Source organism: Notamacropus eugenii, chromosome 3, assembly GCF_028372415.1.
Source record: "Notamacropus eugenii isolate mMacEug1 chromosome 3, mMacEug1.pri_v2, whole genome shotgun sequence".
In the NCBI taxonomy this organism is placed as follows: domain Eukaryota; kingdom Metazoa; phylum Chordata; class Mammalia; order Diprotodontia; family Macropodidae; genus Notamacropus; species Notamacropus eugenii.
This window is the reverse complement of record NC_092874.1, coordinates 16,247,301-16,270,510: the sequence shown is the minus strand read 5'-3', so window position 1 is coordinate 16,270,510 and position 23,210 is coordinate 16,247,301. Positions and strand designations below refer to the sequence as shown.

The following is a 23,210-nucleotide window of genomic DNA, read 5'->3' as shown; positions in this document are numbered from 1 at the left end:
CTCATTCCCACAGCCTGTCTCTTAGGCTGACCCCCATCCGCTACACCATCCTGTGCCCAGCACACTTAACACTAAAACAATAATGAACACAATTTAGGTTTTCTCTGACGAATGGTCATCAAAGAGTAGAAAATGCAGAGTTAATAGGGAATCCCACATAATAAAGTCCTCAACAACTGTGCTTATCAGTTAGTTAAGTATTTATTAAACGTGCCTCATGTACCAGGCAGATTTTTAGAGTTGTTCTTGACCTTTGACATTCGCTGATCTGCTCTAACTGAATTCTTTCCCCTTTAACAGACAGAGAGGGGGAAGTGACTTCTTGAAGGTGACCCAGGTCTCCAGACAGAGCCAGGCCTTGGTCATTCTGTCAGATGTTGACTTCTCCACCCTGTAGAATGGGAATACAAAAAAAGTTGGGACCAAAGTGTGTTTTGGGAGGCAGCTTTCATTAGGGAAATGTCTTTAAAATGGTGGACTTCCCTGTCTAGTCTAATGTATCTCTGTCATGAGTACTTGGATGTGATAACCTCATCTGGGGAGGGAAATGTACTTGAAGAAACTGGCATGTCAAGTGTTTCTCTAATATGGAAAGCTGCTGGATGAGATGGTGGGGGTGGGGGGAGGTATGGATCATCTTCCTGAAACAGTATCCCATTACCTAATACTTTGGTTACAATTCAGACATGAATCTCTATTTTAAAAAACATCCCTGGAAACCTTTCTAAAATGACTGTTGCCCCTTCCCACATGATTTCCCCACACATACCTCCATTCCACGCCAGACACTCACTAGCTGTGTGACTCTAGGCAAGTCACTTAACCTCTGATTATCTCCATTTCGTCACCTATAAATGGGAAATAGCAGCACGAGCCTCGAAAGGTTACTGTGTAGATCAAATGAGACAGAATTTGTAAAGCTCTTAGGACAGTGTCTGGCACATAGTGGGTGCTTTAGAAACACTTACTCCCGCCTTCCACCACGCAACAAAAGCCCAACAGAATTGGCCCTCATTGTTTTTCCACTTTAGAACTGATCAGGGCTCTTGTATGTTTGGGGAGCTTCTGAGCTTGTTTCATTCTGGATACCGACATCTGCCATGTTCCATGATACAGGATAAAAAAGGCAATAACTGATTCAGGGAAGAGGAGAGGAGAAAAACCCTCCCAGAGCTTCTAGAGATGAAAAACCATCTCAGAGCCCTTTGAAAATATTAACTTCTAACCTGGTTAAGAGCCTAGGAAAAATCCTTGTTAGCTATTCATTTGAGTCTCTAGAGGAGTTGGGAACCCATAACCACTAAAGTCTGGGACAAAAGAAGAGGGTGAATTATATTAACATAAATAATAACAGTAATAATAGCATTTATAGGTCTGGGTTCTGTTTAGTGTGAATAATTAAGCGGTTACATTATTTGAATTTGTATTGCATATCTCTATGGGCTGAAACCAATAACCATATTTGATACAACGTCCCTTCGAATCATGTGGATTAGAATATACACGACTCGTCTTGAAGATGAAAGCAATATTCTCTCATATTCAGAGAGAGAATGTTAACCAGACACCGTGAGCCAAAGCCAGGTGAACAGGGGCCTGTGTCGTTTTTGTTGTCCAGTCATTTCAGTTGTGTCTGACTCTTTGTGACCTCCTTTGGGGTTTTCTTGGCAAAGATACGGGAGTGGCTTGTCATTTCCTTCTGTGGCTAACTTTACAGATGAGGGCTTTGATTTGAGCGAGGGAGGGCTGTGCAACGTCACCAACCTCACTTTCTTATCCTGAACCATCTGGGTCCAGTGGCCTGATATTCATCAGGACGACAGGAGATGACCCGGCAAGTCATGTCATCATCTTGATGCCATGGTCCTCTTTGAGAACAAAGGACAAACACAACACCAACAGATGAGGAAACTGAGGCAAACAGGGTGAAGTGACTTGCCCAGGGTCACACAGCTAGAAAGTGTCTGAGGCTGGATTTGAACTCAGGTCTTCCTGTCTCTAGGCCTAGCACTCTATCCAGTGTGCCACCTAGTTGCCTCTGGCTTGTGTCTTAGAGGATCCTATAAAAGCTTTGGAAGACAGGTCAAAATTATTAGCAATAAACCTATTTTCTGTTTATTGTGAATGCTATTGTTTTTAAAATAGTTCAACAGTTGGACTCACTCTAAAGTTGGCCAAACATATCCCTTGTGTCTGTGTACATGCTTCTCATTTCCTCCACGTTTCCTTCAAAAAATAACATTAGCTCCAGTCCTGTAGAGTAGAATTCTGACTCTCCAGTGCATCTTCATTCAGCCAACATTTATGATGCACCTCTTTTGTACAGGCGCTACTGGTGGGGTCCAAACTATGGAGGCTGTAGAATGTACTATACACAGCAGGGTTTTCCAGCAGAGGTCAAAGGAAGAGCTTGTGGGGCTACAGTGGCCTATTTTTGCAGGGCAAGGATCGTTTTCAGTGTTGTACTTGACAAAGTCCATGATCTCAAGTCTGTCTGTTTTAGGTGAAGTCCGAGGAAGTCTTTGACGAGTGGGTAGCCAAGCTCCGTCACCACCGAGTATATCGACAAAATGAGATCGCCATGTTCCCACGGGATGTTAACCATTTTTTCTCTGCGTCCTCTGTGACAGACTCTGCATCTGGAGTATTTGACTCTGTTTCAAATAGGAAGGTAATACCAGACAGTCTGGCAATGGGAATCTAAGCATCAGAAGGAGGGAGGGAGGAGAGTATCAAGGGAGGGAGCAAGGAGGAGAAGAGGAGGGAAGGAAGGAAGGAAGGAAGGAAGGAAGGAAGGAAGGAAGGAAGGAAGGAAGGAAGGAAGGAAGGAAGGAAGGAAGGAAGGAAAAAAGATGGGAGGGAAGGGAGGAAGGAGGGGGAAGGGAGGGAGGGGGGACAGAGGGAGGACTCCTTGTACCCCCGACACCTAGATCTGAGGGGAGTAAGGGTTTGGGGAAAGGAAATGGATAATGATGAGTTTGTCTAGTATCTGGACATGGGAGGTGATAGATCTTGCCCTGCTCTGTCCTGATCTGCACACATTTGGAGTTCTGGGGGCCACATATTGGGAAGAATACTGACAAGTTTGAAAGTGTCCAGAGGAGAATAGCCAGCATAGTGAAAGACCTTGAGTTTTTGGTACATGGAGATCATTTGAAGAAAGTGGAGAAGAGTAGACCTGGGGGTCAGGGTGGGGAAACAGGAGACCTGTCTTCAAGTATTTGAAGGATAGTCATGTAAAAGAGGGGTTGGCATTATTCTCCTTGGGTCCAGAGAGAAGGGGAAGGGGAGACATTGGGAGGGGGACTTGAAGCCAGGCTGGTTTGGGCTCCTTGCAGTGAGACTTCCCAAAGTTTAATGGGTTTCTTTAGGAAGGAGTGAATCTCCATTCACTAGAGATCTTCAAACAAAGGCTGGATGACTTTTTATTGGGGAATTTGTAGAGAGGATTCTGGTTCAGTTTGGACTAGGTGGTCTTTGATGTCCTGTCCAACTCAAATTTTGTGTTAAACTAACCTGTTTTATATTTAAGAACACACATGTTTGTGCAGCAAAATTTAAAAGATAAGTTACACATAGATAGACACAGAGTGCTTGCTTGTTACAGAGTGCTTAGCTATCTCATCTAAACTTCATCATACCTCTATGAGACAGGCAATGCCAGTACTATTGTTTCCATTTTACAGATGAGAAAACTGAGTTCAAAGAGCTTAAATAAACTTGCTTAAGTTGCTTACCTAGAAGAACTGGGACTTGAACCCAGGGTCTTGAGACTCGGTCCACTGATCCTTTCATGAGACTTTCTTTCCTTGTTACTCTTTCTCCTCTAATTGTACTTAATTATTTAACTGTGTTTGTGTAGTTTGTCTAAAATAGGGTAACCAGATCCTTTACTAAAAGTAGGACAGTAGAAGTATGTAGAAAAGAATACCCCCAAAATGTCTTGCTTGTGTTCTCATTTTCTCTCTCTCTCTCTTTCTCTCTCTCCTTCCCTCTTTCCCTCCCTCCCTCTCTCCTTCTCCCTCTATTTCTCCATCTCTCCCTCTTCCTCACTTCCTTTTTCACTTCCCTCTTTCCATTTTTCTTTACCTCTCCCTCTCTGTTCTTTTTTCCCCTCCCTCCTTCCCTCTCTTTCTTCTTCCTCCTTTTCTTCTCCTTCCCTCTTTCTCTCCACTTTTCTTTACTTCTCCCTCTCTCTTGTTTCTCTCCTCTCCTTCCTTCTGTCTCTTTGTCCTTCTCTTTCTCCCTTTCTCTCTCTGTCTCCCTCTCTCTCTGCCCCCCTCTCTGTCTTTCCCTCTCTCCCCCTGTCTCTTCCCCCTCTCTCCTCTTTCTTCTTCCCCCTTTCTCTTTCCCCCTCTCCTTCCCTCCCTTCTTTTCCTCTCTGTCTCTTTCCCCCTCTGTCTCCTCTCTCCTTTTTGTCTCCCTCACCTAGCTTGACCTCAATTCTTCCCCTGACCATGAAAGGACAGACTCACGTGGCCATGAGTATTTGCAAAAATACATTCCAAGTGATTTTCACTGTTGGCTGGGTCTGTGACACTGTTGTCATTTGGAAGGAGCTCCAAGAAATGGAGCTCAAGGTCAGCTCCCTGAACCTTTGAGGGCCCCTGGGTCTCCCTGCCAGGTCCTGCCATGCCATCCCATCCCAGGACAGGCCACTTTGTCAGCCTCTCAGCCAGACTTCCAGGATTGCTTGTGAAATGTCTCATTGTCTTTGTTGTCTGTGGAACAGCGCAGCAGTATATCAAAGCAGAGTTCACTGCAGACGGGAAGCAGTTTGTCATTCAGCTGTGGAGAAGCCAGGCTCCCCATGTGGCCACAGTCTTCCGAAGACATGGAAAAATGTTCCAAAGGTAGCGTCTCTAGAGCTCGAGCTGCTTTTCATCCTCAGAGGGAGGTCTGAGTCTGGATCTGGATCCCTCTGTTGTCTCCCTTCTCTCCTTTGTTCTTGAAGTTGATTGATTGGAGAAGAGGTCATGGCATGAGAGATGCCAAGCAGTGGGCACCTTGGGGATCATCTCATGCAACTCGCCGCTCCCCCTGATGGGAAAACTGAGGCCCAGAGGGAAGCGACTACTCATGGTCACCTAATGGAGTAACAATAATTGCAGTGACTGACATTAACACAGGGCTTCCGAATCGGCCAAGTTCTCTGACGTGCATTGTCTCATTTAGGTCTCACTAGTCCTATGGGGTGGGTCCTAACAGGCTTCATGTCACAGATGGAAAAACAGGTTTCTTGAGGCAGAGAGACTCTCTGAGGGTCACATAGCTAGTCAGAGCAGACCTCTCCTGACTGAGCCCACCATGCTTGTCACTGCACAGCCCTAGCACAGCTAAAACAAAGGAGTTTTGTTGGTCAGGGCCATGCCCTGAGTCTGGATCTGGATCCCACTTCTATCTAAGCCATTCTGTCTCTGTGGGCCTTGACTTCCTTCTCTGTAAATAAGGATGTCAGCCTTGATGGCTTCCAATTTAGGATCCAAATCTCCTGCAGATTGTCCATTGATCATCACTCTTTCCTCTGGGCTTCTTGGCCTCAGATTAACTGAGCCAGCATTCTGACCCAGGTCCCCTGGCTCTCCATCCACTGCCTTTGCCTTACCTTGGGGATGGACTTGATGATCTCTCTAGGTTCTTAACTTTGACCTTGGAAAGCTGCCTTTGCCACAAAGGCCTTCCCAAAGTCCACAGGGAGATTTCCAGGATCAGAGTAATGAACTGGTAATAGGGACGGAAGGATTCACAGAGAATGCAAACATCAGAGCCAGCTGTTGGCTCGGGGAACTAGGTCAAGCATGCCTTTTCAAAGCTGTATGTTTTGAGCAAAGCCACAGATATCCCCTTTTCACAAAAGTCTGGACCCTCCATGAGGAGAAGCCTCCTGCTTCATTCCAGAGCTGGTATAACATCTTGATGTTGGCCATGTGGGGCAAGGCTTTGTGCCTCCTCTGCGACCTTGCAGCTTTCCCAGGAGTTGCAAGCAGGTGTCACATTGGGACAGCCTTTTCTGAGTAGTTGATATTGATGAGCTAGGAGCTGTCCCGAAAATTAGTATCCGGAAAGCATGAAAAGATCCAGAGGGAGCCCTCTGACCCAGCATTGAACGGAGACATTGGATCTCGTAGGCCTCAGGGGAAGACACCCATGCGCTTGTTAATGCAGAAGCACAAGTGTGCTTCCTTTCTCTTTTGTATTGTTCAGTTTATGATTATGAAATCAGAGATGTGACGCAAGATTTCATATTCTTTTTTAAAAACATGTTTTATATATTTTTAAAAACCTCACAGACATTTCCCAATAGACTTTGTAACAATAGACTATGTATACTATGTTCTGCCCCCTTGTCTACCACCTCTCTACCACAAGGAGAGAAAGCTGTTTGATTGTCTGTTGCCTGGGATGAGATCAGTCATTGCAATTCCTCAGGGCTCAGCTGCCATGCAGCATTCTGTGCTTCCCTGCTTGTCCTCACTATGTATTTATACCATGTTGAGGGTTCGGCCTTCTTTCTGCTAAATCAGTTCATATATATCTTCCCTCATTTCTCCAGATTCCACTTATCCTTTCTCTCAGCACACTAAGGTTTCTGCCATTCACATACCACAGTCTGTTCAGTCAGAGGACCAAGTCCAGGTCCTGGCTCTGTTCTTTATTGTTTGTGTGACCTTAGACAAGTCACTTCCATTTCCCTAGACCTCAATTTCCACTTTTGTAAAATGAGGGGCTTGGCAGCCCCTTCTAGCTCTGACCCTACCCTCCTATGCTTCGCTTCACTTGTGTTCTTATCTTTCCAGATCTGGCCCACTGTCATACCTACTTGGTGGAGATGAGCCAACTCCTCCAGAGCATGGAGGTCCTCCACAGGACTTATTCAGCCCCAGCGATAAACGCCCTTCAGGTCAGTGTGATCATCTCAAGCTCACTTTCCTTCCCGCCTCTGGGCCTACCAGATGGGAGGCAGGCTGTTGGTCACTGCGGCCCACCAGCTGCTGGGACTGGAGCTTGGTGCTGGTCTGTGGGCCCCGCAGATTCATTCTGTGGGGCCTCACACACTTTCCTTTCTTTCTTCTTTTGTGATGAAGGGAGGAGCTTTTGAAAGTCCCAAAAAGGAGAAAAGACCCCAGAGACGGTGGCGGGCAAGAGCTATTAGCAAAGAGGCCAAAGGAATGCTGCAGGTAACCTGAGCCCCCTGGGAGGCTCACACGCCCTCTGCTCCTGCCAACTTCTGGACCCCATGTGCTTAGGAACAGAATTTGAGTACCCCGATACCTTTCTTTAAGTGGGCAACAGGGTCAATCCCAAATGACCTAGTTATTGACTCACCCCCAAGAGGTCCTGGGCAGATAATGAAGGATAGAGAGATTGGCCTCTGGGTATGGGAGAGATGAGAGAAGATTCCTCCTCGGGAAAGGAGAAGGTGGGCTTTGGTCCCTCCATTAACATCAGAAAATGGTGGCAGATTGGCAGTTCTGAGGCACCCCAAGGACGTTTCATTTCCCTCTTCTCTCTGACTCATCTGAGCATTCCTTTCCTGCTTGAGTTCGACCTTGGTTCATGGTGGTCCTTCCCCTCTGCCTCAGATTCCACCGAGGCTCTGTTGGGTCGGCAGCTCAGAATCTGAGAGGCCTAGAGCTGCTGAGAGGCAGAGCCTTGTCCAGCTAGCTTCTTGCGTCTCTTCTGCTCACACACTGCCTCCCCTGGCAGCTCCACATATCATGCTTGCAGCTTCCTGAGTTGCTGTGCAGGGCTTCAAGGCCACTTTTGTAGCCTGATCTGCCAAATTTAACAGGGATATTTGCTAGACTGAAGTAGTAGCCTGGGCCCTGGGCCCTGGGCCTTGTTCTCAAGCACAGTAACTGGAGAGAAGGGCTAGGTTTGGGGGGTCAAGAGGTGAGGGGAGGGCAATGCTTGAATGGTGTAAGGCCTCCTTTAAAGCCAAGACTCACAGGTTTGGAGAGTCACAGATCACCCTTCTCATTGACAAAGAGGGAATTGAGGCATAAAGAGGTTAACTGGCTTGTCCAGTTTCACACAGATAGTTAGTGGCTAAGGTCAGGATTGGAACCCAGGTCTTTCTGATTCCATGTCCTGTGCATTGGCCACTACACAAAGCTATTTCTCCAAAGAATCAGGGACCCCATCAATGTGGGTGTTTCCCTCCAAGGATGCTGATTGCGGCTTCTCCACACCCCTTATTTAAAGGCACTGAAGGATGTTGCAGGGATAAATAACTATCGCCTGGGAAAGGGATGATCTGGCTTGATGCCAACTGCATTGGGTCCATAGCACAACCAAGACATGATCATTGGAACGATGAGCAATGCGCCGTTTACACACCTTGTATCGTTCGAGTCTCATGACCACCTTGCGAGGGAGGAGTCTGTTTTGACCCTATTTTTCGCTTGGGGAAACTAAGATTCAGAAGAACGAAATACCCGGCCCAGGGTCACACAGCTAGTCAGTGTCTGAGGCAGAATTTGAACCCAGGCCCTCCTGACTCCAGGTCTAGTCCTTGCCTCACTCACTCCCCTATGCTAGGGAGGACTCAGGCAGCCAAATGCCAAGCTCCCCTTTGGAGCTGTCTGTCACTCATGGTACCTGAAAGTGCACATGACGTCCTAGCCATTTACACTTCAGGGGGAGCTGTCAGGGGCATGATGGTTCTCAGAACTCGTCAGTTCGGGGTTTTGTTAAACACCAGGGACAGAGGAGAGAGACAGAGTCATCTTTGGGGAGTTTTGTTTCTAGCGTTACTGTCCCAACCTCGACTGTGGCATGCTGCCTGGGGAGAAGGGAACGGGCATGGATGGGAGAGAGTGCCCTGCTCCGCACCTTCAGAAACCCCTCCCGTTGGTGTCCCCCCAGGTCCCGAAGCCTTATTCAGGCCCTGTCAGACTTCACGCATCCAATCCAAATCTGTCAACGCTAGATTTTGGGGAAGACAAAAATTGCTCTGACGGCTCTGAGACCTCGTCAGAATTTTCCAGAATGCAAGAAGACCTGTGTCACATCGCGCACAAAGGTAAGCACGCTGACTTGTTTTCCCTTATATACTTGATGGATTGTTGCTAAAAGCTTTTCTCCACATGGTGTCTACAGGACTTGATTGCTGGGTGTCCTTGCTCTTCTAAGTGGCTGGTCTGTCTCCAGCCATCCCTGTGCCCTTTCTGAGCACATGAGAGTAAATGACAGATGCACAGCCCACCTGGATATTTCCTCAGTAGGGCTCCAAACTGGGGCTTCCTGCCTGCCTATGCAAGGCATCCTGCCAATCTCCTTCTTTGTCTCCTCCCTACACCCCAAATTCTCTCTACCTCCATGGGAGCAGTAGCTCCCTGAAACACAGTGGTTAAAACCCTTCCCATTCTTGAGGTCAAGCCCAAGTCTGTGTTGCCATTTTGAACATATACTTGGTAGTTCAATGAATCTGCGATCTCTGTGATGTAGGTCCTTCTTCCGGTCACATCTGGTGGCCTATCTATTCCCGTCCAGACTCTTGTCCTTCACCTTCCTTAAGTTCCCCCACAAGAGGCAGCAATAGGCTGAGACCTTCCCTGATTTCTCTTTTCCTCTCAAGGATCCCCATCAAGAAGCCAGACTGCCCGTGGGTCATCTTTCTTGCTCATACATATAATCAATCAACATTTATTAAGTATCTACTATGTACCAAGTATTGTGCTAAGCTCTAGGGACACAGAAAGAGGCAAAAGACCATCCCTGCCTTGAGAGAGCTTATAGTACAATGGGGGAGACAGGAAGCAGACAAATATACATAAAGCAAGTGACAGATGTTCCTTAGATGATGCCCTTTATTCTGTTTATCCTTAATGTGCTGTAACTTGCTCATGGTGCTCTGCAGTAGCCTCTGGGCAGTCCTCATTTCTGATGGATGCTAGATCTAGGACTGGACAGGACCTTAGAGGCCATCCATTTCATTTTACAGATGAGGAAACCGAGTCCCAGAGAGGGGAAGTGATTTGCCTAAGGTCGCTTAGGTCCATAACAAAGAGAATCAAGATTTGAACTCAGCCCCTCTGGCTCCAAACTCCGACATCTGTTCTCTGTACAGGGCTCCTTAGCAGCTCTTTTGAAGGTGCCCTGCAGTCAGGGCTTTGTTTTCAAGGAAAATTAGCAGACTGTGGCAATGCAGAGGGTCATAAATCTCAACCTTTGAGACAACATGGCATCGACATCCTGCCTTTGCAGGAGCCAGGCCTTCCTTGCTCCAAGTTCAATGCTCTGAGCAGTCTACCCCACTCTGCATAATGTGGTTTTCTTCTTCCTTCTCCCAGGCCTCTCTGAAAACTGGCTGGCCCCCAAAAGGAGAGCTCTGTCTGGTCATTAGGGCCAGTTACTGATCAGCCGAAGCTGGGAGTCATTCAGCTGGACAGCCTCTTCCTATACCAGCTTTCACACAAGACTGACTTCTATTGGCTGTCTGACTATGCCTCAGTCTTGTAGTTTTTAAAATAAGCTTTCAGGTTCTGAGAGAGTGTCCCCTATCCGGAGGAGGTCCTTTAAGTTAACCAAGCATGTGAAAGGTCATATGGTGATGCCTGACTGGCTGAAAGAGGTCCTTCCCTCCTGTGCCCTGACAGCCTTTCTAGAGGATAGATCCAAGAGGTCAGTCTCCCCACCCTTCTTGACTCTCTCCATGTTGTCCAGCTAGAACCCAGGACTCTACTCCTGTGTCTGATTTCAGAGAGACTCAGTCCAGTGGTGGTTCCACCTTGCCAGCGGGACCGTTTCTCCAGGGTTCCTTATGTGCCCTTGGAGTTCCCACGATCTCACTTCTGTTCTTAGAGAAGGAAAGAAGATTCAAGAGCACTGGAATGGTCTTAGGCCAGCTCAGCCAGAGGGCTTCTTGTCAGGCTGGCGGTGGAGAAGGTTTTCTGAAGCGTTTCCTCCACTTAGGGAGCGATGACACCCCCACATCTCCACAAGAGCAGGCATGCTCCACACGTGGCTTGCTGGAGAGCGATTCAGCGGACAAAAATCCAACCTTTAAACAAAGCAAATAACTTAGAGAATGTTGATTTTATAAAACATCCCTGCAATAGAGAGAATTCCTTCAGGGCCAAGATGGGATTGCAGATGGGGCAGAGTAGCTTGGGAGGCACTTTCAGGGTAAGAGGGATGACTTTTCCCTGTGTATTTGTACCCCTAGGCTGGTGCCTGGTGCATCCTAGAGATGTTTACTAAATCCTTGTGCAGGGACTGGGTGATTAATTCAAGCCTTGACTCAGTCACTCAGTGACTGTGACTTGGACACAAGAAGAGCTGGAGTCAAAGCCTGCCTCATTTCCCCCTAGCTGTGTGACCCTGGGCAAGTTATGAACTTGTGCTGCCAAAGCCTGTGGATTTCACTTTTGCAGCATCTCTTGAATGTAGCCCCCTCTCTCCTCTGACACTGTCCTTGCCCTCCCCCAGGCCCTCATCACCTCACACCAGGACTACTGCAGTGGCCTGGGGGAGTCTGCCAGCTACCTAAGGGATTTTCCTAGAGCTCAGACCTGACCTATTACCAGAATCATTTTTTTAAAGCATAAAACAAAATAGATAAGATTACAAAGATGACTAATTATGTTGAAATGCGGTTATCAAAAAAAAACAAAAGGCGAGATGGCAGCGAGTAATGGCTGCCCCGGATTTTTGCTACAGAATGGGGACCAGTGAAGCGCACCAAACATTGGTCAATTGACAACGACCCCTCTTCGTCCATGCCCCGCTTCCCTCCTCTCCTGGCCTCCCTCGGGCCACTCTGCCTGCCGGCTTCTCCTCATCCACCTCTTGCCTCCTTTTGTTCTGGGTGACCTTCAACCTTCATTCTTTGGACATTGCGCTGTTACGTGGCTATCACCAGAAGAATGCTGTTAACAGTAATGTGATTATAGTTTCCTTAACTCTTTACCTGTCCTAAAGAGCTTTACACATGTTATATCTTTTCATTCGCACAATAACCCTGGGGAATAGGTGCTTTCCTTATTTTCATTTTACAGATGAGGAAACTGAGGATGATAGAGATTAAGTGACTTGCCCAGGGTCACACAATTAGTCCTGAAGTAAGTTTGATTTGAGCTAAATATTCGAAGAAGTCAGGAAAGCAAAGTGGTGGAGGTGAGAGGGTAGGGTTTATCAGGCATGGGGAATGACCAAGGCAAAGGCTTGGAGGTTGGAGATACAGTGTTTTGTTCAAGGTACTTCAAGACAGCAGTCAGTAAGTATTTATTAAGCGCCTATTATGCCAGGCACTCTGCTAGGTGCTGGGGATACAAAGAAAGGCAAAAGACAGTCTCGGAGTTCACAGTTAAATGGTGGCAACTGTGTACAGGGCACAGCTCTAGCCAGGACTAATTGGAAATAATCCACAGAGAGAAGACAGTGGAATTAAGAGGACTTGAGAAGAGCTTCCTGTAGCAGGTGGGTTTTATCTGGGACTTGAAAGAAGCCAGGAGGCAAGAGTAAGGAGAGAGAGCATCCCAGGCAGGGGTCACAGCCAGAAAAAATGCCTAGAGGCTGGAGATGGAGGGTCTGGTTTGAAGAGGAGTCAGGAGGCCATTGTCATGGACTGAAGAGTATGTGTGAGTCATGTTTTTCAGGGAGGGGGTAGTTGTAACGTATAAGAAGACTGGGCAAAGGGCTAGGTTGTAAAGCCCTTTTCACACCAGGGGATTTTGTATTTTATCCTGGAGATAAGAGGAAGCCGCTGGAGTTGGGAGGAAGGAAGTGGGCAGTTTCAGAAGAGGGAGGGAGGTATATTGGAGAGATGCTGCAAAGGTGAAATCCACAGGCTTTGGCAACAGTCCAGCCATGGGGGTGGTGAGAGACAGTGAGGAGTCCAAGGTGACTCCTAGTTTGGAGCCTGGGAGGAGGGTGTTGCTCCCCACAGTAGGTAGGAGGGGGGAGGCTTAGGGGGAGAAGATGGTGAGGCCTGTTCTAGATGTGCTGAGTAGGCCAGTGTTGATAGAGTGTAGATTACATGCAGAGGGAGAGAGAACAAGAGACTGCCAAGGGAGGATAGGAGCAGCCTATGAAGAGCTTGAAATGCCAGACGAAAGAGGTTATATTGGACCCTTTTTTTCAAACTCTGCACAGTACCTTGTACACAGTAGGTGCCTAATAGATGGTAGTTGAATTTTTAAAAATAAGGGCTTGATGCGGGATTGAAACACAAGTCTTCTGACTGCAAGTCCAATTCTATTTACTTTGCACATTTCAGAAAGAATGATGCCATCCCATTTTTAAATATGCCTCTATTATTAAGGGAGGATTCCTGTATATGGTGTGAAAGGTTTCCGCAAAGCTATTTTTTCAACTGGCAAACTATGTCAGATGCAGTAACACAGTACACTATTGTTGACTGTTGACAAAGGGAGGTCCTTCCCACCTCCGCCCTGACGACTAGTGCTGGAATAGTTATCAATATCTATGAGAGAGATAGCTGTAGACTGGAGACTATATTTGACTCACATGGGTAGTAGCCCTGAATACATTTGCCAAGCCAATTCAGTGTAGTTGAGCAAGGACTAAGACTGCTCCGGGATCAGTGAAGGAAAATGTTTAGGTCCTTCCTTAAAAGATTTTTTAAAATGGAAGATTCTGAATTCTAGTTGTCGATACAAATTAAGCAAAAGATTTCTTAAGTTAACCCTGGAAGGGACTTTGGAGATCATCTGGTCCAACTCTTGTCATTGTACTGAGTAGAAATATATGATCCAGAGACAACATCCATCACAGGTACTTCTTGGGATCAGAGCTAGTCCAGGCCCCTTTGTTTTACTGAGATGGAAACTGAGGCACAGACAAGAAAGGGACTTTCCCAAGGTCTATACAGGTGGCAGAGTGGGGATTGCAACCCAGGTCCTCTGACTCCATGTCTTGTGCTATACCACACCACCTTGGGAACCAGTGAGTTTTTAATCCAAACTTGAAAGGATTTATTGTCTTTTATCTTTTGTGAATGCTAGAAAACAAGCAAACCAACCAAAATCAAAATCCAAACCATTCTTAAGAGTGCCTTGTACACTGCATACTCTTAAATGTTTGATCGATTTGGTAGAAGTTGAAATATTCCCAAAACAAAGAGTTTGATGAACCGAGGATCATTTGACGCGGTCTCCCAAAAGCTGTCTGTGTAGGAGGTTTGTTCCCCCCTTTGGGGTGATAATTGCAGAGATTGTGACTGTCTGGCTCTCTTGCCAGGGACATAAAGATGTGCTATCCCTTGGACCTTTTGATCTTTTTTTTCTATTAAAAAAGAAGCCTGCTAGGAACAAATAAACATCTAAAAAATCACTTTGTGAATAAGTAATAAGAACATGTCCACAAGAGACAGAATGTTCTTGAGGTGCCTGGAAGCTGCTGTTTCCTATTGCTGCGGACACAAACACAAAGTTGCACGAGCATCATCGCCAGGGTTTATCCCTTCCCTCTCCACAGCCTCTTTGACCCTGTCCCTCCTCTGCTTGGATGGCTGACCAGACAGGGCAGTGGTTAGAGTCCTGGACCTGAAATCATAAACACCTTAGACAAGTCATTTCACCTCCATCTGGCTTCGCTGCCTTATTTATAAAATGAGCACAAACATGAGCATCTGCCTCCCAGGGTTGTTGTGAAGACAACAGGAGACAACGTTTGAAAAGAGCTTTGCTCATTTTTTAAAGTGCTGTAAAAATGCTGGTTATTACGGTTGTTTTTACAGGCCTTCATCATCTAGACGTTATTATCACATAAACTGGAGTTTTTTTGGTATGACTTTTTAAAAATTTAGAACATAGCTGAGCATTTCCACAGACAGAGTAGAACAGAAAGAGGAGTGTATGTGAAACTGCAAATTTGTATTACATAGACTTGGCTTTTCCTTTTAAGTGTAGCATGGGGGTGGCCCACCCATTTGGGCAGTGTAGGCTGCAAGAGTGGTGTCTAACACGGCGTTTGTATTCTCCTCTCTCTGGGCCGCTTCATGGACCCCAACCTACTTCACACCATCATTTCTAAGATTCTTCCTGGAGTTGAGGACTGGCCATGACCACATTACTGTTCTTCAACCGTTCTCTTAGGGTCCCAGGATAACCCTAATGGGAAAGGAAGCACTTCTACTAGTGAACCCCCGCTGGTGTATTTCCCATTTATACAAAATCAGTCAGTCAGAGTGTCACTCTGACACCAGTGATTCTTAGCCATAAAATATTTATTAAAAAAGAAGGCAAAACAATAATAATGATATCATTTGCTCAGTAGAAGGCAAGAGCAGGAATAATCAGACATCACATTTATTAAGCAGAAGGCAAAAGCCTTCTGTAATAAAAAATTACAGATAACTCATAAATCTGAGTCACAGTCTTCCAGCAATGTACATATATAGACATACATATATATGCTTATCTATATATCTATAGAGAGAGATGTGTGTGTCTCTATATCTGTTTTTCTATTTCTGTACAGACACACTCATACAGAAAAATTGCATTTATTTAGTGACAAGTAATTCTCATCAGCCAGAGAAGTACAAAACTTTTCAAGGTGACTCCGGGCAATTCAGACAAGCCCTGCCAGCTTTTCATTCAACGGGGATTCTGCTTTCTCTCCTCATGTCTTCTAGCAAAGCCAAGCCAAGCCTCTTTCCCAGTAAACCCAGCTTATAACAAAACAAATGCAAAGCCTGTCTCTCCCCGCTCTCTCTCCCTCTCAAACAATAGAGGGTAGTTAACAGGCAGTGAGGAACTGCCCACATTTTCTCCCTTTTTCATGACATCGATGACACTATAGAACAGTGAGCATAGAAGGCTCTGTATATACAGCAGCAGAATTCAGCTCTCCTCCAATCAGTACAGTAGCCAAAGAGCCCTTCAGCTGAACAAGCCTTTCTGTCAGCCAGTCTGCAAAGTATTCCCTCTCCCAATTAGCAGGCTCCCATCAAAGCCCTGAAGAATCAGCTTTCTCAGTTGGAACAGCTTTGTTTAGCATTCCATGACTTCGTGCGACTCCTCCTCTGCTCAACTTACTCTCCTGCTTCTGTCTCTTTCTCCTGCTTCTTCTCTCCTCCTTTCTCTACTAAAGTCTCGTCACAACCTCCTGCTAATCAACGACTATTTCTGAAAGATATGAATTCCACTGTCCTTTAATAATAATCACATAGTCCCCCAAACAATCATTTGTTTTACAGTTTCAATTGTAAGTGTTAAATCTCTTTTTAAAAATCAGCCATAGAAAATGAGCCAATGGATAATAGTGCCCTGAAGTTTGAATTACCTCCATCATTCTCCTGACTTCAGACAGTCCTCTCAGTATGGTACAGTCTCCAAAGGGCAGTTCTCTATCTGCTCCTTGGGATAGTCCGGATCTCTCCTCAATATTTTATGTGAGAGACTATGTTTCTTCAGAAGTTGATTTTACAAGGTTTTTTCCCTCTTACACAATTTTTTTGCCACTTTTATCAAGCAAATTCTTCTCATATGAAAGGGGTAATATTTTCCGTAAGTGTGTAATGAATTCAACATGTAACTTTCAAACTGTTCCTGCTTGTTTATGTTCCTTTCTGGTTTCCCTTCTGTTTTATTCTCTGAATTGCTTTTGCTGTTTTCAATTTGTATTTATTTATATTTAACACTCCTTTTTTAAAATTTTGAGTTCTAAAAAACTCTGTCCTCTCTCCTGCCCCTGCTCTAGCCACTGGGATGATAAGCAAGATGAAACCGCGTTATAGGTATGAAGTCATACAAATCATCCTTCCAAATTAGCCATGTTGCAAAAAAAGAAAGAAAGAAAAAGGAAGTGAAAAAAGTCTGTTCCAGCGTGCACTTAAGAGTTCATCATGTTTGCTCTTTGAGATTGGAATTGTCTTAGATCATTCTATCGATCAGAGTAGCTAAGTCTTTCACAGTTGGTCCTCCTTACAATGTTGCTGTTATCGTGTACAATGTTCTCCTGGTTCTGCTCACTTCACTTTGTATCAGTTTCCATAAGTCTTCTTTAGTTTTTCTAAAACCATCCCTCTCATCATTTCCTATGGTGCAATAATGTTCCATGACAACTATATGTCATAACTTGTTCAACCGTTCCCCAGTTAATGGACATCCCCTCCGTTTCCAGTTCTGTGCCATGTGTTGCTTCTAAATTCTTCAAAATGCTCTTTTCTCTTTTATTTGTGGGGAGAGGGAACTCTCCTTCCCAACTCCCACTTCCATCCCCAATTTAAGGGGAAAAAAACCTTTGCAACAAATAACTTACACTGAAACTTGAGAAGTTTAGTCACATTAGCTACTGATCATTAGACTCAAAAAATTATGTGTGTGTGTGTGTGTGTGCGTGTGTGTGTGTGTTACAATAAGCCAAATTCAGTGGTCCAGACACTTTTCTTGGGTCACTTTGACTCCTAAAATGAATTGTTTCGGCACAGTGTCAACACAGCCTGACTCCGGGATTCAAGAGAAGTTTTCGTGGCATGTGACACTGTGACTACTGAGGGCCAAGGTCTGAGCCTTGGTGTAAGTGTGCATCTGTGTGTAATACGCATAGATACAATACTCGTTTTTCTCTGAATCTCCTCCCCTAAGAATGGCTAGGCTCTCTAATTTATTCTTATTCATTAGATTGTAAGCTCCTTGAGGGTAGAAACTCTCTTTTGCCTCTTTATGTATCCTCAGCCCTTAGCCCAGTTCCTGGCACATAGTAGGTGCTTTAAGATGTTTATTAAATGGACTGTTGTGATAATTTGTAACGTATTTTATGTACTCTCAATTAAAAAAAAATGTCTCTTCCTTTTGTTTCTTTAACTCTTCTAGTCTACTTCACCTTAAAGTCAGCTTTCAATGCCATATCAAATGAGAGAGAGAAACTGAAGCAGATGATGGAGCATGAGTCTTCCTCGTCGCCATCTGCACAGATTGTGGGTCTGAAGCATGCCTTATCATCCGTAAGTTACATGTGTGTTATAGAGGGAAAATACAGAGTTTCCTGGCAGCTAGGGAGCACTAGAGTATATGGAGTGCTGGGCCTGATATAACAGAGATCTGAGCTCAACTCAGACCTCCTACATTTAGTAACTATGTAACACCCAGCAAGTCATTTGACATCTGTCTGCCTCAGCTTCCGCAACTGTAAAATGGGGGTAACAGCAACACCTAGCTCCCAGGGTTGTTAAAAGCTCAGATGAGGTATTTGTACAGGTTTTGCATAGTGTTTGTAAAATGCTTAGCACCCAGCTAGCACATAGTAGGTGCTTCACAAATGCTTCTGTCCTCCCTTCTTGCACACATCTTCTTATCTTGTTTGGATCCTGGGTTTCACAGAGAGTTCCTGATGGAATAAATCAACTAGACACTCTTATTTTCATTCAACAAACGAATCCAACCAGCATCTATTAAATACGTAGCATTTAACATAGTGGAGCCCTCAGACAAAACGAAGACTGTAAGTTTCAGAGTCTGGATTTTGCTCCTTGCTCTGACTGTGTTAACTTGGGCACACACGCTCAACCTCTGTAAGTGACTATGAATTTCAGAACTCCTCATCTAGAGTTCCCCAGACCAGTGAAGTCACAAGGCCAGCCCCTCCCCACAATCCTCTCCAAAAATCACAGAGTAGTACAATGATGACTCACACGTGTAGAGGCGGTACAGGGATAGTCATATGTGTAGGTGGTGCATGGATAATTCACACATATGTATAGGTGGTGCAGGGGTATATGTGTGCTCATACGCACATAATTCACACATATATAGCATTTCAGTTTTTGCAAATTGCTTTGCTGCTTACATGGAGTTCACCTGATCCCCTCTCCAGTCCTGGGAAGGGGTTGCTACTTTTATCCCCATCTTACAGAGATCAGATAACTTGGCCCAAGTGGGAGAAGGGGTGTTGTATTCAGGAACGAGCCCCACAATCCAGTTTCCCTGGAACTGGGTGTGTGTGAAGGCGGGATCAGGTGAAATCGAGGCTGGGAGCCAGATTGAGGAGGGCATTCAGTGCCAGCCCTGAGGTTTGTTGGAGTAGGGAAACCTTCTTTAAAGGCCAGGCTGGGGTCAGCACAAGCACAGATTTAAGTAGCCATTCTTTGCACTAGCTAGGAAGCAGCCCTTATGGAATGGCACTAGGGTCTGAGGGGAGGGAGGCTGTTTTCATCCCCCTCCATGCTCAGATAGATGAAAACAAGGTGATGCTTCCTTCCCTCTGACATTCTTGCCTACTGAGATGACAGTTACCACAATGGGAACCCAGTTCACCATCCAGCCAATCTGAGCATTGGCCAGTTAGTTAGAACAGAAGAGTTCTTTCTTCTTCTTGTGGGATTTGCTCTTAGGATGGACCAGGAATCAGGGTTTGTGTGTCTTCCTCTTTTTAGCTGGGAGGTGGGGGTGGAGGTGAAGGGATGGATGGAGGTGAAGCAATGGCGAGGGAGTGGGTCCACAAGGAGCCTCACTGCCATCAGAGAAGGCAGCCAAACTTTGTCAGTGAAGTTTGTGCCTTTCTCTCCATCCTTCCAAGAGCTGCAACAGAGACAGCAAAGCTAAGACATGTGATGGGCATGGCCAGGATACTGGGAGAGCGCTTCAGCCATGATTGTACTTCGCTCCTTCCTTCTTTCCTTCCTTCCTTCCTTCCTTCCTTCCTTCCTTCCTTCCTTCCTTCCTTCCTTCCTTCCTTCCTTCCTTCTCTCCTTCCTTCTCTCCTTCCTTCCTTCCTTCCTTCCTTCTTTACTTCCTTCCTTCCTTCTCTCCTTCCTTCCTTCTCTCCTTCCTTCTTTCCTTCCTTCCTTGCTTCCTTCCTTCCTTCCTTCCTACCTTCCTTCCTTCCTTCTTTTCTTCCTTCCTCCCTCCCTCCTTCCCTCCTTTCCTTCTCTGTCTCTCTCTCTATGTCCTCCTCTCCCCCTTTCTCCCTCTGTCCCTCCCTCTTCCTTTTAAAATGATCTGTGCATATTTTAAAGTAACCTGCATGGGTAATTCAAATTGATCCTAACTGAAGAACCAGGCAGTGGAATCTCTAGAACCAAGTGACTCCCTTCTCCGCACCCCACCTCAACCCTATTACTTCCCTCACTGACCTCATCTCTCCACTTACCCTGGGAAGGGTTTCTTGGCCTGCTTTGAGCAAGAGTGAACACAAAACATTCTGCATGCACCAGCAATGACCATGGCCCTCCCGACCTCAGCCTCTTTTGGAAATGAGGGATCTTCTAATGGTGGTTGAGGGGGGATGTCACAAAGAAGAAACCAACTCCCTTTGCCTTTGAGAGAACCCTTGTGTGGAAAGCCGAAGTGGGGGGAAAGGGACTCCCTTAAAGACAAAGAAAGGATAATCTGACATGTTTACTTAGCCCTCACTATTTACCTGTTTCTGGTGCCCTTCTAAGAGGAGGAAACATAATAATCCTTTAAAGCCAGAGAAGTAATTACACATACAACCTCAGAAGATGAATGAATCTCTCCTGGTTAGGAAATCTATAGGGGGAAATTTCTTCTAAGCCTCCTACCACATCTTGCTTCCCACTGAAGCCCCCATCTCCAGCTTGGCTGTTGTCAGGATTAGGCAGGTATTACCTGCTGGTAGGGCCAGGCTTAATGGAGGGATGAGAGAGGCCTATTTTCTTTGCCAGTCACAGGAAGGAGAGAAAAGGGGGTCAGTCATGAGCAGCCTAGCAATCGAGGAGGGTAAGAAAATTGGAAAAGAGACAGAGAGGCCCTCAAGCCAAACTGGTCACACCTCAGGCCCAGCCTTTAATGGCATGGATAGTTTGGATTCCCATTTTCCATCATCTTCCTAAAAAACTGCTGTATGGCTTCTTATCCTGATGCAAAAGTTCGAACCTGAAGCCAGTACCAATGGGATGACATGTGGCATTGCAGGTTTCCTCTTTTTTTTCAGCATCTCCATTCCACCGTTCATCTGGGTTTGGATATAGTTCCATATTTAAATCAACTTAATCAGCTTTCTCCCCAAAAGCCCCACTTACCTGGAGGTCTCAAAGGTCATGCCGTGAGGAAGATAACCTTAGGCAAGTTCTTCCAAGCCAGAAAGGCTTGAAATGTGGACCTGGAGTAGATAAAATTGTGCTTCTTTCAGCCTAGGACTAGATCCGTTTCTGAGAGGATAACTGGATCATAGATTTAGAGCCAGAAGAAATCATTAAACATTTATTAAGCACCTACTGTGTGCCAATCACTGGCGAGAGAAAAAGAAGCAAAAGAGACTCTCTTCCCTCAAGGAGTTTATAATCTAATGATTTAGCCAAGGAGTCTTAACCTGCAGCCCATGAACTTGGCTTTAATTTTTTTTTTTTTTTGGTAACTGCTTTTCAATACAATGGGTTTCCTTTGTAATCCTATGAATTTTATTTAATGCATCTAAAAAATATGATTCTGAGAAAGCATCCATGGGCTTTCCTAGACTCACTGCCAAAGGGGTCTGTGACATGTACAAATGGTTTAAGAGTTAGTCCAACCCTTCTCATTTTGTAGATAATTAAACTAGGGTCCAGAGAGGGGAGGCCAACTTGTAGGGGTATTGAGGATCCGATCACTCATTGTTCATAAAGTACTGTTAAGACCTGGCATAAGGTGAAAGGAAGGGGCATCATCACTTGGGTTGAACTTTGCAGGCTCTTCAGAGGATCTCAGAGCTCATCCAAGTGTGAGCTGTGGTTCTTAGTGGACCTGTGAGGGTGTAGAGTCCAATAACAATAGATCGACCGCTCCGCTCACAAATCTCTTGTGCCCACCTTATCCTGCCCCTCCATTCCTGCCCTTTGTGACACATCTCTTCTATTAATATAGCCCCCATATTTTTTTAACATGTTCCAGGCCCTAGCACAAAATACAGACCTTAAAGACCGCTTACGTAGAATCCATGCCGAGTCCTTGTTCTTCGATTCTGCTGCCGGTGCCAAGTCAAGTGATGGTCTGGCAGAGGTGGGTATGGGTTTCTCTTCTGTGACTGCAGTCCCTTTACTGCATGATTCCTTTTCCCCACTGTGCACCTCCTGCCTGATTCCTCCAATTCAGAGGGGAGCTTGCAGATTCAGCCTTGGGCTGTTCTTGTTTCCTGTGACTTCACAACAGGAGAAGGTTGAACAGGAGGGGTTGGGGAGAGCAGGATTTTTTTAGAGATCAAGCTAGCCATGGTTTAAAATTATTCGTAAGAAGCCCCTTCCCTTTTATTTATCTTTCCTTCATTTTCCCCTAAAGACCACCACCTTCTACCAAGTATCAGAGTGTGTGTGTGTGTGTGTGTGTGTGTGTGTGTGTGTGAGTGTGTGAGTGTGTGAGTGTATGTGAGTGTGTGTGTGACTGTGAGAGTGTGTATGAATGTGTGTGACTGTGAGAGTGTGTGTGTGTGTGTGTGTGTGTGTGTGTGTGATGGAATGAAGGAGAGAAGAGTGACTGAGGGAGACCTTGACGGTTCTCATTAGAGACCAGACTTGCCTCCCATGAGCTCTGGCTCCCTCGTCCTTCTACAACCGTTCCTACTCTTTCTTCATTCCCTTCTTTCATCCCTTGAAAGCCTTTGTGGTAAATCATGACAGAAAAGGGACAGCCATCTCCTCCAAAGGGAAGTTTTTGTTGTTAACTAAAGTCTCTCGGCCAGTTGTACATCAGTAAGCCTGACTTTCGGGCAACTGTTTTATTTCGAAATCTTCTCCTGGTTCCTCTGGGACGAGGAGAAAATCTCCAGATGGGTGCTTTCCCTAAAATTAGATGTGCAGAGGGGCAAATAAGGTAAAGGATTTTATTTTTAGCCATTTGTTGTTTATCTAAGACGTGAGCAGATTGGTTTAACGGGCGGTGTGCATGGCGGTGTGCATTTCAAATCTGGAGAGCTGTTTGCAGTAGAGTGGAAAGGGTCTCCAAAGGGGCTGCTGATGAATCTGCATGTTTCTGCTTCATTACTTCCTTGGTGCATGTGCACAAGAACTGCTTTGGAAATTTTTGTCACAATTATTGCCTCCAAATAAGCTAAACAGAAGAAATGGAATGTCTCTCCCCCACCCCCCTGCCCCCATTTCACTCCATACTGTGATTCTTTCCTGATTTCTGGAATCTGGAGTTTTGTTTCTTGTTTTTTTTAAAGGTGTACAGTTTAATCTTCTGTGTGTGCTTCTATGTGATGCTTCCTAGTTGGACTGTAATCATTATGTAAGTTTTCAAGACCAACAATGATCCTAATGACCTGTGCCTTTCTTCTTTCCCTGGGATTGGTCATGAACATTTCCA

At 45.5% G+C, this 23,210-nt stretch overlaps 1 protein-coding gene across 6 annotated transcripts in view; it reads left to right on the top strand.

Annotated features, from left to right (window-relative positions):
- The window catches only part of OSBPL3 (oxysterol binding protein like 3), a 135,110-nt gene that overhangs the window by 70,745 nt on the left and 41,155 nt on the right, over positions 1-23,210 (top strand). For 3 of the 6 annotated variants that reach the window (XM_072650955.1, XM_072650953.1, XM_072650958.1), the window contains 7 exons: positions 2,504-2,671; positions 4,733-4,853; positions 6,798-6,901; positions 7,086-7,178; positions 8,869-9,025; positions 17,787-17,917; positions 21,801-21,908. In XM_072650955.1, coding sequence (XP_072507056.1) covers positions 2,504-2,671; positions 4,733-4,853; positions 6,798-6,901; positions 7,086-7,178; positions 8,869-9,025; positions 17,787-17,917; positions 21,801-21,908 — 882 coding nt within the window. The remainder of the gene's footprint in view (positions 1-2,503; positions 2,672-4,732; positions 4,854-6,797; positions 6,902-7,085; positions 7,179-8,868; positions 9,026-17,786; positions 17,918-21,800; positions 21,909-23,210) is intronic. The other 3 variants (XM_072650956.1, XM_072650957.1, XM_072650959.1) reach the window with 3 other exon arrangements.